Raw genomic sequence first — 15,408 nt, forward strand, 5'->3', positions numbered from 1 at the left:
TATCCATCGTCTGTAAGCTAATTGGTATTGAAGAAAAACGTGTTGTAGCTGAGCTGTCCGTATATATTTCAGAAGCACGGTTGGGGCCCGAGATATGAATACCTGCAATAAAAGTGACAGTTGAACTCCTGAAGTAGATTAGATTCTGTATTTTTTTTTTTTTTTAAGTAATCAACAAAAATTTATGAGTGCTGGCTATATGCTAAAATGTTGTTACAGCATTTTTCTAAATATTCATGGTCTCTTTACCATGCACATACATCATAGTGAGAGGGAGAGCCATTAGAAATAGTCATGCGAATTGCAGCTTTATATATTTATAAGTGTTATAAAGGACAAGTGCAGAGTTATCTCCATGATGGTGTGGAGATAATATTTGAGCTGAGATCTGAAGGGTGAGTAGGAGTTAATCAGTGAAGAGTGTTGGAGGTGGAGAGAAGGAACAGTGAGTCTGAAGGTTTACTGTGTGATAGAAAGGAGCATGCAGTCTGCGGAGAATTGAAAGGAGGCCATATGGTGGCTAGAGTTTGGTTGATTTAGGGGGAAAATTGCTGAAGTGTGGTAGGAGAAGTGGGGAATCAGGCAGATCATGCAGGGACTTTTGTATATCATTTTAGTTTTCACCTAAGAACTTTGATAAGCTATTCAGGGTCATCTTTTAAGCAAGAAAGAGATGAGTTAAAAATTGTTTTGACTTCATTTTAAGCAGTTGCACAAATGCGGAAGTAGGAAGTTATTATTGGATACTAGGTAAAAGGTAATGGTGCTTTGAATTAGGAAGTGCTGATAGTTAAGATGAACAAAAATTGATGGGTTTAAACTGTGTTGGGGAAAGTGAAATTGATGGGATTTCATGATGCGTTATTAGATTAGGTCATCTAAGCCTGTGTACTGTTGATGTTTTAGACCAACTTTGGTATGGAGGGACTATCCCCTGCATCTTAGGGTGTTTTAGCCACATTTCTGACTTCACTCACTAGATGCCAGTAATCCTTGGTTATGAGAACCAAAAATGTCTTAAGACATTAACAGATGTCTCCTGGGGGGCAGAAGTGCCTCTAGTTGAGAGAGAACCACTGGTTTAGATAGAGAAGATACTGAGGATTACTCCCAAGTTTCTGGCTTCTATAACTGGGTGTATGGTGGTACTGTTCACTGAGACAGAACAAAAGGCAAGAGGAGCCAGATAAAGGAGTATGTGTGTTTAATAGGAATTGGAGGGTGAGCAGGTATCTTTTGAGTTCTGTGTACATATTGTTTTAAACATACATTTGGAACATCAAATTAGATATTAGGAGTTGATAGTTGAATGTATATTGATCTGGAACTCAAAGGAAAGGTATTGACCAGAAGTGTACATTTGGTGATCATCGGCATATAGATGATAATTGAAGCTAAGAGTATGGATATGATTGTTTAGGGAGAGAGGAGACCGTGGATCATTGAAATAGGTTGAGGAAAGAGTGGGAAAATAAATGGAAACTAAGCATGTTTACAACTGTTTGGGGAAGTTTGGCTGTGAAGGGGAGAGCCAGAGATGGAAAGGTGGAACAAAGGAGTTTTTTTTAATTTTGTTTTTGAGGTGGAAGAAAGTTTAAGCACATGTAAATATTTATTGGAAAAATTCAGTCAAGAGAGAAAAATTGATTACTGTGGGAAAAAAAAGTATAATTATGAATAAGATTCCTTAGAAGGTGGAAAGGGTGTGGGTCCCGCTTATATGTGGAGACATTGGCTTTAGGCAAGAGAGAATTTTTTTGAAACTGGAAGATAGGAGGAAAGGATAGGTGTAGTTACAAGAAAGTTTGTAGATATGGTATGGAAGAGTTCCCATAGTTGAATGGCTTCTTCATATTTTCTCTTTGAATTACTGTTGCAAGGTCATCTGTTGAGAGTAGAGAGGATGAAGTGGGATATATGTGGTTTAAGAACAGTGGAGATGGTTTGAAGTAGTGTTTACTACTTCAGGTTAATCAGAGAAGCAGAGTGGAGAAGGTTTGACACAGTATTTGCTAGGTAGTGTAGAGGGCTCACTCAACATTGGTGATAATGAATTTATTATTAATAATAATGAATCAGCTGCTTTAGTAAGTTCTAGGGGAATGTATTAAAAGTTTTGATTAGTTTGAAAATTAATTCTGTTTTGAAACCTAAAAAATTAAGATTATGAAAATGAATATGTTTTAAGTTTAAATTGTTTCTCCATTTTAAAGTCTTCTCTATTTTTGAAGTCATTGTATTAGCAAACAAAACTTTTAAAGTAAAAAAATTCAAATACTTTTCTGAATTTTAACTTTTGTTTCATAGTATCTTTAGATGGAGATGTAGTTGCCTGGACAAAAAAAAATGGAGGTTTAGAGGAATCAGAGTTATCTGAGCTCCTGAATTTCATCTATTAAAAATGTTCTTCAGAAATTCTGGGTAGTTCGAAGATAACAATGTGAATTGAAGTAATTGATTCTGAATTTTGAGTTGAGATGAGGATAGGCTGAGGTTTTCTTGGTACTGACTGTAAAGTAAAAATATAATTATGAGTGAATTGTTTAAGATATCTTGTGTAATTTTAATTTTGGAAAGGAGTAAGTTTTATGGAGCCTCTTGGCACCCTGGGGAAACATTTGTTTGGGGACAGTTACCTTACAGATTTCTGAGAGGCTTTATCTTTAAAAATTTCAGTATTTGACCTTATTTAGAAACAACAAATTGAAAAAGGGGATAAAATATTTGTAAATTATTGGTTCACTGAATTTCAAGCAGTTGAAGTATGTATTTGCCTGCATCTATCATTTTTTTTCCCAGCATTACTTAGATATGAGTAATATCTAAGGCAAATAAAAATCATAAATATTTAAGGTATACATGATGCTTTGATATATGTATACACTGAAATGATTACCATAATCAAGATAATTAACATTCATCACCTCACATTTTTTTTTTGTGATCAGAACATTTAAATTTATTCTCTAAGCAAATTTCAAGTGTTCTGTACATTGTTATTAACTATATTCACCATATTGTACTTTATGTCTCCATATCTAGTTTATCTTATAACTAAAAGTTTATACCCTTTGGTCAACATTTCCCCGTTTTCCTTATCCTGCTCCCTTCCCTAATAACTACCATTGCACTCTCTGCTACCATGAATTTGACTTTTTTAGATTCCACGTGTGAAATCATACAGTGTTTATCTTTTTGTGTCTAGCTCATTTCATTTATCTTAATGTCTTCCAGATTCATCCATGTTGCAAGTGGCAGAATTTCCATTTTTTTTAGGCCAAATAATATTTCATTGTGTAGGTGTATACAGACACCCCACATTTTCTTTGTCAGTGGACAGTTAAGTTTCTGTATCTAGGCTACTCTGAATAACACTGCAGTGAACACGGGAGTGCAGACTCCTTGTTGAGATAGATACTCTTTTCCTTTGGATGTGTACCCAGTCCTGGGGTTGCTGGAACACACGGTAGTTCTGTTTTTAGTTCTTTGAGGAGGCGTCGTGCTGTTTTCCGATATGGTTGTCCGATTTACATCCTACCCGTGGTGTATAAGAATTCCCTTTTCTCTGGATCCTTGCCAACACTTACCTTGTGCTTTTTGGTAATTGCCATCCTAACAAGTGTGAAGTGATATCTCATTGTGGTTTTGATTTGTGTTTTCCTGATGCTTGGTAACGCTGCACATCTTTTCACGTACCTGTTGACCATTTGTATGCCTTCTTTAAAAAAAATGTCTCTTTAGGTCTTTTGTCCTTTTTTAAATTGGATCATTTGTATTTTTGTTAGAGTTGTGTGAGTTTCTTATGTATTTTGGATATTAACCCCTTTTCAGGTACATAGTTTGTAAATATTTTCTCCCATTCTGTATGTCACTTTCTCTTTTCTTTCTCGCTCTTTTTTAATTGTTATTTTACAGAAATATTTTTGTTTTACATAGTTCCACTTCTGGTTTTTGCTTTTGTTGCCTGTGTTTTTGGTATTAAAATCCAAAAAATCATTGTCAAGACAAACATCATGGAGCTTTCCCCTTATCTTTTCTTCAGGAGTGCACTGTTTCAGGTTTTGAATTTAAGTCTTTAATTCATTTTGAATTAATTATTGTGTATGTTGTAAGATAAGGCTCCAATTTCATCTTTTTGCATGTGGATATCCAATTTTCTCAACATTGTTGAAGACTGTCCTTTTTCTGTTGTATAGTCTTGACACCCTTTAGTTAACCATATGTGTGTGGGTTTCTTTCTTGGACTCTCTGTTATGTTCACTGGTCTGTGTGTTCATTTTTATGTCAGTACCATACTATTTAATGATTACTACAGCTTTGTAATAGAATTGGAAATCAGAAAGTGTAATTTCTCCAAGCTTTGTTCTTTTTGCTCAAGATTGCTGTAGCTGTTCTGGGTCGTTGGTGGGTCCATAGGCATTTTAGGATTGCTTTTTCTATTTCTGCGAGAAATGCCATTGGAATTTTGATAGAGATTGCGTTGAATCTGTAGATTGCTATAGATACTATGGACATTTTAATAATTTTAATTCTTCTGATCCATGATTGGGTATCTGTCCGTTTATTTATAGTCTTTAATTTCTTTCATCATTGTTTTATAGTTTTCAGTGTACAGCTTTTTTACCTCAGTGGTTAAATTTATTCTTAGGGCTCTATAATGTATGTGTCAGTCAAATTTTTAAAGCCACTGAGATGTAGATTCACGTAAAAAATTTAGACCAATGTCAGCCCAAGAGATCCTCAAATGAAAGCTTGCTTTGTTTTCTCCGTCCTCCTTTTATTAGGCAGTTTTCTCTTGACTAAGGTCAGGTGATTGTATGTGCCTAAAAACAATCAGGCTTCAGGGAAAAAAATCAGTTATTCAGACTGCCTAATCATTGTATTAGTTGATGAATTAGGAAGGCTCTAATTTGTGGCCATACAAAAAAACAGTACTTTAACATGCTAGTGAGGAGTGGGTTGTTTTCAATATGATGTTTTCCTGATTCTGTTTTACTTACTTTGAAGAGAAAAGGAATTCAGCATCAAGAATGAATTTAAACTTTTAATTCATATCTAGCTTTATTTTACTCAGTAATTAGTACCAGCTTTTCCTACAGTTTCATGTGTAACAAAGAATGAGACAATGAAGAACCTGAGGAATTGTCAGTTTTTGTTGAAGTGTTTGTGACCTAACGGCCTGTTTTTTGTACCATATTTAACTTTATTTCTTCTGTCTTGAAAGCTCATTGCTATTTTGTGTTTGTTGTTTGTAGATAGCACTTACGTTTAGCCAAAACCTGTTGCTCTTTTTCATGTATTGTAGAAAATGATCAAGTTTTGATACTCCCAGCTGAAAGGTTTATTTACTTTATTTTATATGCGGACCCAGCTTCTAGGGACAGATGGAGAATCTACTGAGAATACCATGCAAAAGTTATACCTGAAACTTTACTGGCTCATTTAAAAACTTTTCTGACTCTAAATCAATACCTAACTTGTCTTTAGTGGCTTGTGTTGATCTCAGACAGTGATAGCCTTATTCGTAATTTGGTTTGAGTTTGAGGAGCTTCCCTGGTGGCTCAGATGGTAAAGCGTCTGCCTGCAATGTGGGAAACCTGGGTTCGATCCCTGGGTTGGAAACATCCCCTGGAGAAGGAAATGGCAACCCTTGCCTAGAAAATTCCATGATGGAAGAGCCTGGTAGGCTACAGCCCATGGGGTTGCAAAGAGTCGGAGATGACTGAGTGACTTCATTTTCTTTCTTTCTTTCATTTGAGGATAGGTTATAATATTTTTTAGGAAAATTGAATATTGATATTTGGAAAAAATATTTTAATATTTTAAATCTGTATTAGGAAACTTATTTTCTTATGCAATTTTGCAAAGATATAATTTTTACATACAGTGGGAAATATATCTTGTACAAGTAATTTAAAAGTAATAGATCTGGCAGGCAGCCTAAACTGTAGTATTATAGAGATTTAAGCAAATTTAAGAATAATTTGTTTTACAGATACTTTGTTGCAATAGGTTTTTTTTAAACTAAGGAAAACAAGGAACGTTTTACTTTTGAATGAAACAAAAGTTTTTGAAATGCCATTATGCATAGTCAGCTTGTTATTACATATACGATCTAAATATTTTTTTGCTTGATTTTTAGCCAGGATTTCATATCAGACATTCTTCTTTTTTTCCCGGTTATAAGGCCATTGAGACATCTTTTGAAATATTTCTCTAAGTCTTGTTTCAGCATATATGTACATTTCTTTTTGTGTTTTTTTCTCATCTGGACTCTATATATCTGTTCTAAGATACAGTAGCATAATTTGACAATGTGAATCCATAATGTGACTAGACAGGAAGGAAAATTTATTTGTATAAAAATCTGTTAGATCTCCATTATAGTACTTGAGAGAGAAGAAATTTTCCCAGACCGTAGAAAAGGGAGAGGAGCAAATATGTGGAATTTCATATTTTCTACCTAATAATAATTTTTTTCATATGTGAGTGTTTCTACATGAACATAGTCATTCTAATGAAAGAATTTTATTTTTTGGCTGTGCTATGCAGCTTGAGGAATCTTGGTTCCCTGACCGGGGATTGAGCCGAGCCCTGGGCCCAGCCATGCAGTGAAAGCACCAAGTTTTAATCACTTGATCTCCAGGGAATTCCCAAGAAATTTTTCTCTTTGTTATTCAACAGATGTAGAGTATATGTTCTGACTTATAGCAGTTTTGATCTGCCTGATTCTCTAGATCAAGGAGTTGACACAACTTTTTTGATAAAGGGCCAATTAATAAATTCTAGACATGTGAACTACGTGGGCCCTGTCTCCTTTTCTTTCTTTTTTAAGCAATGCTTTAAAAATGTAAGAATCAGTTGGTTAGTCCTACAGAACAGTCCAGAGGCAGTTTTTGGCCTACAGGTCAAGGTTTGCCAACCCTGCTCTAGGTAGATAAAACTTGATTATTTAAGTGCCATTTAAAATTTTAGATTAACCAGTTTAACTGGAGACCTTTTAAAAATCTCTTTGTAAATATGAATGCCTTAAAAAGCTTTTTATTATGGAGAGTATCAAATATATAAAAAAATAGAATGTAGTATTGTAAATCCTCATAAGACCAAGCTTGAACAGTTACCAACATTTGACCAATCTTTTTTTATCTATACCTCCCTCCCTTAGTAGTTTGAAGCAAATTCCAGGTATCATAGCATTTCATAAATATTTCAGTATTCTCTTTTGTTATCTTTTTCATCTGTCCTTTTCCTAGTGCCATACTGTTCTGATTACTGTAGCTGTATGGTTAAGTTTAGAAGTGTCAGGTATGTTAAATCCTCTTAACTTTTTTCTTTTATCTGTTTATTTAGATGTTTTAATTTCTCTCAATATTTATAATTTTCAGAGTATAGGTTTTACATATCTTTAATATATTCCTAGGTATTTCATGTTTTTGCTGCTTTTGATAATTTTTAAAAATGTAAACTTCCAATTATTTTTTTCAGGTATGTATGCTTTATAGTCAGTTATCCTTTTAGGAAATTAATAATGAGAGAGAAAACCTTGGTTCTGCATATTATATTAAAATATTCATTCGTTTTGTGAACATGTCTTTCTGGTGTGCTTCATGATCTGTAGGAATGTTACTCTTTGCATTTTTCTTATAAAAACTTTGTATAAGAATTGAATTGAATCCTTTTTAGGCATTATTTCTTCAAGTATTTTTTCTGTCCTCCCATTCTCACCTCTCTTTTTGAGATTCCAATTCTTTTCTGTTAAGTTTAAGGAAGATGGCTTTAGGGAGGCCCAGGTGGCTTGGTGGAAAGAATCCACCTGCCAAACAGGCGATACTTGTTCAATCCCTGTGTCAGGAAGATCCCCAGGAGAAGGAATGGCAGCCCACTCCAGTATTCTTGCCTGGGAAATCCCACGGACAGAAGAGCCTGGCTAGCTCTAGTCCATGGGGTCTCGAAGAGTCGGACACAGCTCTCAGTGAGTAAACAGCAACAATATACTACTTTTAGATGAGGGTTGGGTAAGCTAGCTTTTTGCTGGGTTTGTAGCTGGGGGGAATCCTCTCCTGTGATGTAGTGTTCAAAAATACATCTTTTGAGACCTTTCCTCCTTTACTTCTCTGCCTTTATCTAGATCAGGGTTTTTCACTTTTGGCAGTATTAGCACTTTTGGTCGGATATCTTTGCTGCGGGGAGTTGTCCTGGGCATTGTAGGATATTCAGTGGCCTTCTGGCCCACCCTGTGGTGCCCACTCACCCAAGTATGATGACTGATAACCAGAACTGTTTCTCAGCATCGTCAAATGTCCTCTGGAGGGGCAGAATCATTCTTGTTCTAGATTTTCTTTCCTTTACCCCAGTGACTCTGTACTGCTTCGTTTAGATACCTCTTCCTGGCAGTTTCTGCTTGGTATGTTGCTGTGTCTTAGAAGGGAGTTTCAGTTAGTTTTGAGATTCCTGATGTTTGTGTGATTTTCTTGCTTTTCTTGCCTTGTGAGTTGTCGCCTATGAAACCCCTTCCGAGTTTCAGTTGCTGTTTTACACTGAATTGGAACTGTCCATTTAAGGGAGGGGGTGGGAGGTAGTACTTCTAGGGAATTTGATTTCTGTTTGTTCTGGCTCCAGGGCTGTCCCAGATCCCTTTCCTCTTCTTGTTACGTTTCTGATACCGTGTGGGTCTTGCTGCTGTTGGTATTTGGTCCTAACTTGCAGTATTTTAGAATTCATGAGTAATATGTAGTCAATTGTGCTGTATTTTTTGGCCATTTTTATTTTGGACGGTTTGATCTGTTTGTTTTCTCCTAGTTGCTTAGTCTATTTTTGTCAGTCTCTCAGTCGTGTCCGACTCTTTGCTATTCCCTTCTGCAGGGGATCTTAATGACCCAGGGATCAAACTGGGGTCTGTAGCATTTTCGAGGGATGGTTATTCAGGATATTAAAAAAATATGTCTCTTTTATTGCCATGTTATCCTGACTGCCTCTGCTTTCTTAAAATTAGTGTTCTAAACATGATAAAATATTTTAAATGATGAGTGAGACTTGTGCCTGGTCATGGACTTGGAGAAAGACTTGGAGAGGGAGAGGTTGAAAATGCAAAAGACAGGTCAAAAAACTGATGGAGTATTTGTGCCCCATAGGTGACCAAAAGGGGTGGATACAGAAGTATTTTTGATAGAGGGATTAGCTTTGGACCAAGAAACAGGACAGTTTATCTGACAGGAGAGGTAGGGAGATGAGGTTTCATTCAGATAGTAGTTGGCAGGTTTGTAGTTGGAAACTGAGGAATGTCACATTTGGTTTCTTCAGTTTTCTTAGTAAACTTTAATGTGAAGTTATCTGCTGAAGGAAGTGAGATAAGTATAGGAAACTTGAGGAAAGGTATAAACATTTTGGAATGCTGATGGTGGAAAATGGAAGCAATATCTAACCAGAGACATTGAAGTAATTGCTGAGAGATGCTACGGGTTAAATCTTAGGTTCGTTTTTAAATTGTAAATTTGCAACATACCAATTTTGTGATTTTTAAATTTTTTTCCAGTTAGCAACTCACAAAAAAAGAGCAGAGACAGTGGTTGTTTATAGTGAACCTAAAATTAGGATTTTGTTAGAGCATGACAGGGGTATAATGTTAAGGTATGATAAAAGAGAATGGTTCAAGGGATGCATTGTGGAGTATAGACTGGGTAGGGAAGGAAATCATGCTATTTCAGGTGCTGTTGGGTTATCCAGGTTTGTGTGGTTCTCAAGAAGATGTGAGAATTGGACAGGAGATTGAAGCCTATCTTGTATATTGGAATTTAAAATTTCAAAGCTAGAGAAGTTCTGTTTTATTGTAATAATCATGTTATGTCTATGTAGCACTAATGAAAAATAATAGAGTAAAAGAAGTTAAAATGGTGGGAGTATGTCATGATACTTACCCACTGTAGGTAAGGGAGTCACCTATGGTGATGGCAAGAGGTCATTTGGAGGGGAAAGTATGAACTGGAAAGGGGGATAAAGAGGGAGATCTGTCCGTAGATGGCCACAGGAAAGCAGGGCTCAGGGCAGTGCTATAAGCTGAGGAAAGAAGGTGGTTTGCATGAGCATAGACAACCAGGGACTTCTCTTCTGAAGTCTGTTTTATTTGGTATTTATGGTATGAATACCAGGGGTTGGGTAACCTTCTTTAAAGGGCCAGAAAGTAGATTGTTGTAGACTTTGTTTCTGTTGCATATTTTTGTTTTGTTTTGTTTTTATAACCCTTTAAAAATATAAAAACCATTCTTAGTTCATGTCCCATGTAAAAACAGGCAGTAACTGAAGGTTATAGTATGAGGACCTATGAATTATACTCATGAATTCTCTGATTTGTCAGTGATACTTTGTATAAATTGTAAACTATTTCAGATACTAAGTAATTATTATTACTTGAATAGTGGTCATTTTGTATTATAAAATGTTAAGGAGATAATATATATTTATTTTAAAAATGCTGTCAGTAATTTTATACTTCTCAGTATGCTAGTAACTTCTACATTTCTGAATGAAATTTTTACCTTTTTTGTGGTGCATTCAAGTTGAGTCAGCAGATACTGGAGTTATTTGAAGCATGTCAGCAGCAAGTAAGTGATTTAAAGAAGAAAGAACTCTGTCGAACAGAGCTGCAGAGAGAAATTCAACTGTTATTTCCACGTATGTTTCCCTATTTTGCGTGCTCTTTAATTATATGCATTCCTATTTTAATTTTAACTAAAACCTTATAATTCTCTTCTGTTTCTCTAGAAAGCAGACTTTTTTTAGTTGGGTCTTCTTTAAATGGATTTGGTACTCGGAGCAGTGATGGTGACTTATGTCTAGTTGTTAAAGAGGAACCAGTAAGTAATGAAACTTTTATTCTAAGTGTGCTTTTCATGTTAAGTCATTTAAGAAATTTCATATAAAAGTCATTGAGGGAAAAAACCCTACTTTGTTTTAATTGCTTCTTTAAATTCTTTGTTTATAGTAATTCAAGGAAAGTCAGGAAATGCTGCTTCTATGTTTTTTAAGGCATGTACAAAAAACAACAAATTATAGTATTAATTTATTTCTAAATTGTTAAAGGGAGGCAGTTTCACTGTGTGTTTTTAAAGAGCTCTATCTTTATTTTGAAATGCCATTGGGTTGGGTATGTTACCAGGATGCAGCAGAGGAAGAGCTTGTCTTATATTTGCTTGATTTATTTCCTTCTATTTGAATTCTCAATGATTCTATTTTTAATCTGTATTATTTTTCCCTTGGAAGTACTATGGGATTTGGAGTTCTTATTTTGGAAATTAAAAAAGAGAGATTTCTCTGAAATGTAAAATAAGACTATTGTGATTTAAAATAATTATCTCTGATATTTTGACTTTGTTTCTTCATACTTAGCAACCAAATTTTATTTTTTATTTTATTTATTTGAATTTCCTGTTTACTGATACTCTTGTATGTCCTTAGTTCCACAAAAATCGCTGTTTATTAAACTCACCTGAACCAGGGAAGAGCAGCCTCTTGAATATGCTGAAGTCTCTTCTGAATTATCAAAGATTAATTTCAATGTAATTTTAATATGCCTTGTATTTCACCTCTTAAAAAATAAAAAAGCCTCTTTTGAATGGTAATATTATTCCTATTAGTCCAGTAACAAAAGTGACTTCTAGTTACTGCAAATCAGGAAGAGATTTATTCCAGGAAAGAAACTCCTGATACTTTCTAGGCTTTGAAATCATATAAAGGAAAACTGAAAAAAGAAAAGCCTCAGAAATAATAAAAATAATGAAGAATACTAGAGTTTTAATTAAAACTTTCTCTCATGCAGTTAGATTATACTTCAGTTCAGTTCAGTTGCTCAGTTGTGTCTGACTTTTTGCGACCCCATGGACTGCAGCACGCCAGGCTTCCCTGTCCATCACCAACTCCTGGAGTCCACCCAAACCCATGACCATTGAGTTGGTAGTGCCATCCAACCATCTCATCCTCTGTCCTCCCCTTTTCCTCCTGCCCTCAATCTTTCCCAGCATCAGGGTCTTTTCAAATGAGTCAGCTCTTCGCATCAGGTGGCCAGAGTACTGGAGTTTCACCTTCAACATCAGTCCTTCCAATGAACACCCAGGACTGATCTCTTTAGAATGGACTGGTTGGATCTCCTTGCAGTCCAGGGGACTCTCAAGAGTCTTCTCCAACACCACAGTTCAAAAGCATCAATTCTTCTGCACCCAGCTTTCTTTATAGTCCAACTCTCACATCCATACATGACTACTGGAAAAACCATAGCTTTGATTAGACGGACTTTTAATCCTCCATTCTATTCACGTGTCTGAATCATGTTTGTCTCAACTTATAACGAAACACCATGGATTTGAACCTTATTTTTAAGCAACTCGCAATCTAGATAGGGAAATAAAACATGCTACAGAAAGTTAAAATTCTGTTTATATTGCCTTGCAGATTATTTTTTGTACATTTATACTAAAGGAAAAAATGACATATAGCTGTTAAAATATTTCTTTTAAAGTTGTGCTTTTAAGTTTAAAATCAGAAATTGATTTAGAAATATTAATGTTAAAGATAGCATAAAGGTTGACTTTTAAATAGTGTAATTTACTGTATATTGAAAAATAACTCCAATGAAAAGTATACTTTATATGTGTTCTTTTTGTTGAGATACATTAAGAAAATAAAACATTAAGTTTAGAAAGATAATGAAAAAACTTTATTTTTAACTTTTCAGTGTTTTTTTCAGGTAAATCAGAAGACTGAAGCACGGCATATACTCACCTTAGTCCACAAACACTTCTGTACTAGACTTTGTAAGTCTGACATGCCTCACGTTCATATGTCATTTGACATAACTTTATTTAAAATGTCTCTCACTGTGCTTATTTTCTGATAAGAATTGTTTTATTTTCTGGTGAGATTAGGTATAATGCGGATTCTTTTTCCCAAGTGAATTTAACTTTTAATTAAAGTAACCATTTATTTGACAGTTCTTTGTAGTTGCAAGCTGTCCCACTGAAGGTAGTCAGGAATTCAGAGATGTGTAAGTTTTAGTTTATCCTCAAACAGCTGAACGCTGTTAGGAAAGTTAAAGCATGAATGTAAGTAACTGCAGTGCAGAGTATCTCAAAAGCCAAAAGAAATATACAAGTCTTACTTATATGTGAGGAAGAGAGCATCTCATCTGTTTGCAATGATAGACATCTTTACTTGGTTTAAAAATATGATCACTGAACCCAAAGCCCAAATACATCACTCCAACTGAAAGCAAAATTAGTGACTTAGGCCATTTTATTGTAAGATTTTACTCTTTGAATAAGCTGACAAAGCAGATTTTAATCCACAAGTTAAGCCATCTCAAATAATTTAAACTTGCGCAGAATATTGTGGACATTTGAAGTCACACTAACTGTGTGATGTTGGATAGACTATTTGTCCATTTATTTAACAAATATTTCTTATGTGTTAGACTTTAAGATGGAAAATACAAAGTTACTTAACAGGTTATTGCCCTTGAACAACAACTTTTATCAGTTGTAGGAAAGAAATCAAGAGATTTATTTCAATGGACTTGAATTTTGCATTTGTAAAATAAAGGAGAAATTTGTACTTTAAGTGGATTTTTAATAATTATTATTAAAATCATAAAATATAAACAGTGAAAAGGACCTTAGAGATCATGTAATTTAAATGAAAGGTTTCTTTTTTTTTTTATTAGTGTTTTTAATAATAGAGTAATCAGATTAAGGGGTAATCAGTGAGTTTGGTGACTTGCTTGAGGAGTATAGCTTGTTGGTGTCTGAGCCTTTACTATTTTTAACTCTTAATCTTATTTTTCATTATACCTCATTGAATTCCTGCACATAATTGTATTTGAAGCTTGATGTATATTATAATTTTGGTGGTAAAAGCATTATAACAAAATTTTTAGTTTTAACACGTGATATTTAAGTTTGGTGGAGTACAAAAATTTGATACATGTTTTTTTCATACTTATTTGAATTTTTCACTGTCCCATGTATTATGTTGCCAGCATTTCTACGTTTAACATTTTTTGTAAATATGATTCCATGACTGCCATGGTATCTTCCATGTGCTGTAGCAGAATTTAGCTATCCCCTTGCTGCTGGCCTAGATATTTCTCCTATAATGCTCTGATGAAATTCTTTATAGGTATTATTAGGTATTAGACCACATTTCTAAAAATAACATATTAATACATAAAACCCTCTACATGGTATTCGAAGTTCCAGTCTTTGAAGAATTTGATAATGTCCTTTTGTCTTTGCTTTCTCTCTCAAAGACTGTATTTTCTTAAATTGTTTTAGCTAAGTAAAATACTAATTCTAAGAAATGTTCATTGGAATACTGTGAATTTGAGAAGCATTTATAGATACCCATTTTATCTTTTATCCTTCAGCTGGTTACATTGAGAGACCTCAGTTGATTCGAGCAAAAGTGCCAATTGTGAAGTTCAGGGATAAAGTCAGGTAAGTAATTACTGAATTTTTTCAGTTGCTTTAGATAATTTTTAGGTATTCTTTTGAGGTAGATAATTAAGGAGGGTGTGCTGTTCCCTAATAGCTTCATTAGTTTTTGGAAATGATTTGTTCTCTTAGATGATTTTTTGAAATAATCTGAGCAGTTGTTCATGTTAACTCTCTTAGCTATTCTGGTTGACATTTTGAATATTTGAGACTGTTCGTAGCTGAAAGAATATAGTATTTTAGATTTTTAAATGATCTCTTCCTTTTGGAAATGTAATATGCTCTGAGAACATATCTTAATTCATGAAATTTGATGCATATTTATATCAAAAGAGGTTGTTACTAGTATAATTATATCTACATGTTCTACTATTAATAGTTTGGGTTCTGAATTTCTTATAGGCATTACTATTAGAATTTGTATAGGTATATACACTTGATCCTCATTATTCATGGATCCCATATTTATGAATTTGCCTACTTGATAAAATTTATTTTGTAACCCCCTGAATTAATACTTGTAACACTTTTATGATTTTATAAAGAGTGGGAAAATTTTGAGTCACCTGATGTACATCTTCCCAAATGAGTGTAACAGTATGATACACTTGTCTTTTTGTTTCAACTCTCATACACTGAACAGATTGCTTTTCACAGATTAGTTAGTGTGTTTTTCACAGTTTTGTGCTTTTGTGCATGAATTTGCTGTTTAAAATGACCTCCTGTGCTGAGGTGTTGTAGACGTTTTGTGCACAAAACTGTGATGTGCCTTAATGGTGTGTTAGATGTGTTTTATTTTGGGATGAATAGTGCTCTGCAATGGAGAAGGCAATGGCACCCCACGCCAGTACTCTTGCATGGAAAATCTCATGGACGGAGGAGCCTGGTAGGCTGCAGTCCATGAAGTCGCTAAGAGTTGGACACGACTGAG

The 15,408-nt window shown here is 34.5% G+C and overlaps 1 protein-coding gene across 6 annotated transcripts in view; it reads left to right on the plus strand.

The window, feature by feature from the left end:
- TENT2 (terminal nucleotidyltransferase 2) overlaps window positions 1-15,408 on the plus strand; it is a 60,932-nt gene that overhangs the window by 15,568 nt on the left and 29,956 nt on the right. For 5 of the 6 annotated variants that reach the window (XM_027552951.1, XM_027552950.1, XM_027552953.1 and 2 more), the window contains 4 exons: window positions 10,554-10,668; window positions 10,759-10,850; window positions 12,725-12,803; window positions 14,411-14,480. In XM_027552951.1, coding sequence (XP_027408752.1) covers window positions 10,554-10,668; window positions 10,759-10,850; window positions 12,725-12,803; window positions 14,411-14,480 — 356 coding nt within the window. The remainder of the gene's footprint in view (window positions 1-10,553; window positions 10,669-10,758; window positions 10,851-12,724; window positions 12,804-14,410; window positions 14,481-15,408) is intronic. The other variant, XM_027552955.1, reaches the window with a different exon arrangement.

This window comes from Bos indicus x Bos taurus, chromosome 10 (genome assembly GCF_003369695.1).
Source record: "Bos indicus x Bos taurus breed Angus x Brahman F1 hybrid chromosome 10, Bos_hybrid_MaternalHap_v2.0, whole genome shotgun sequence".
NCBI lineage: Eukaryota > Metazoa > Chordata > Mammalia > Artiodactyla > Bovidae > Bos > Bos indicus x Bos taurus.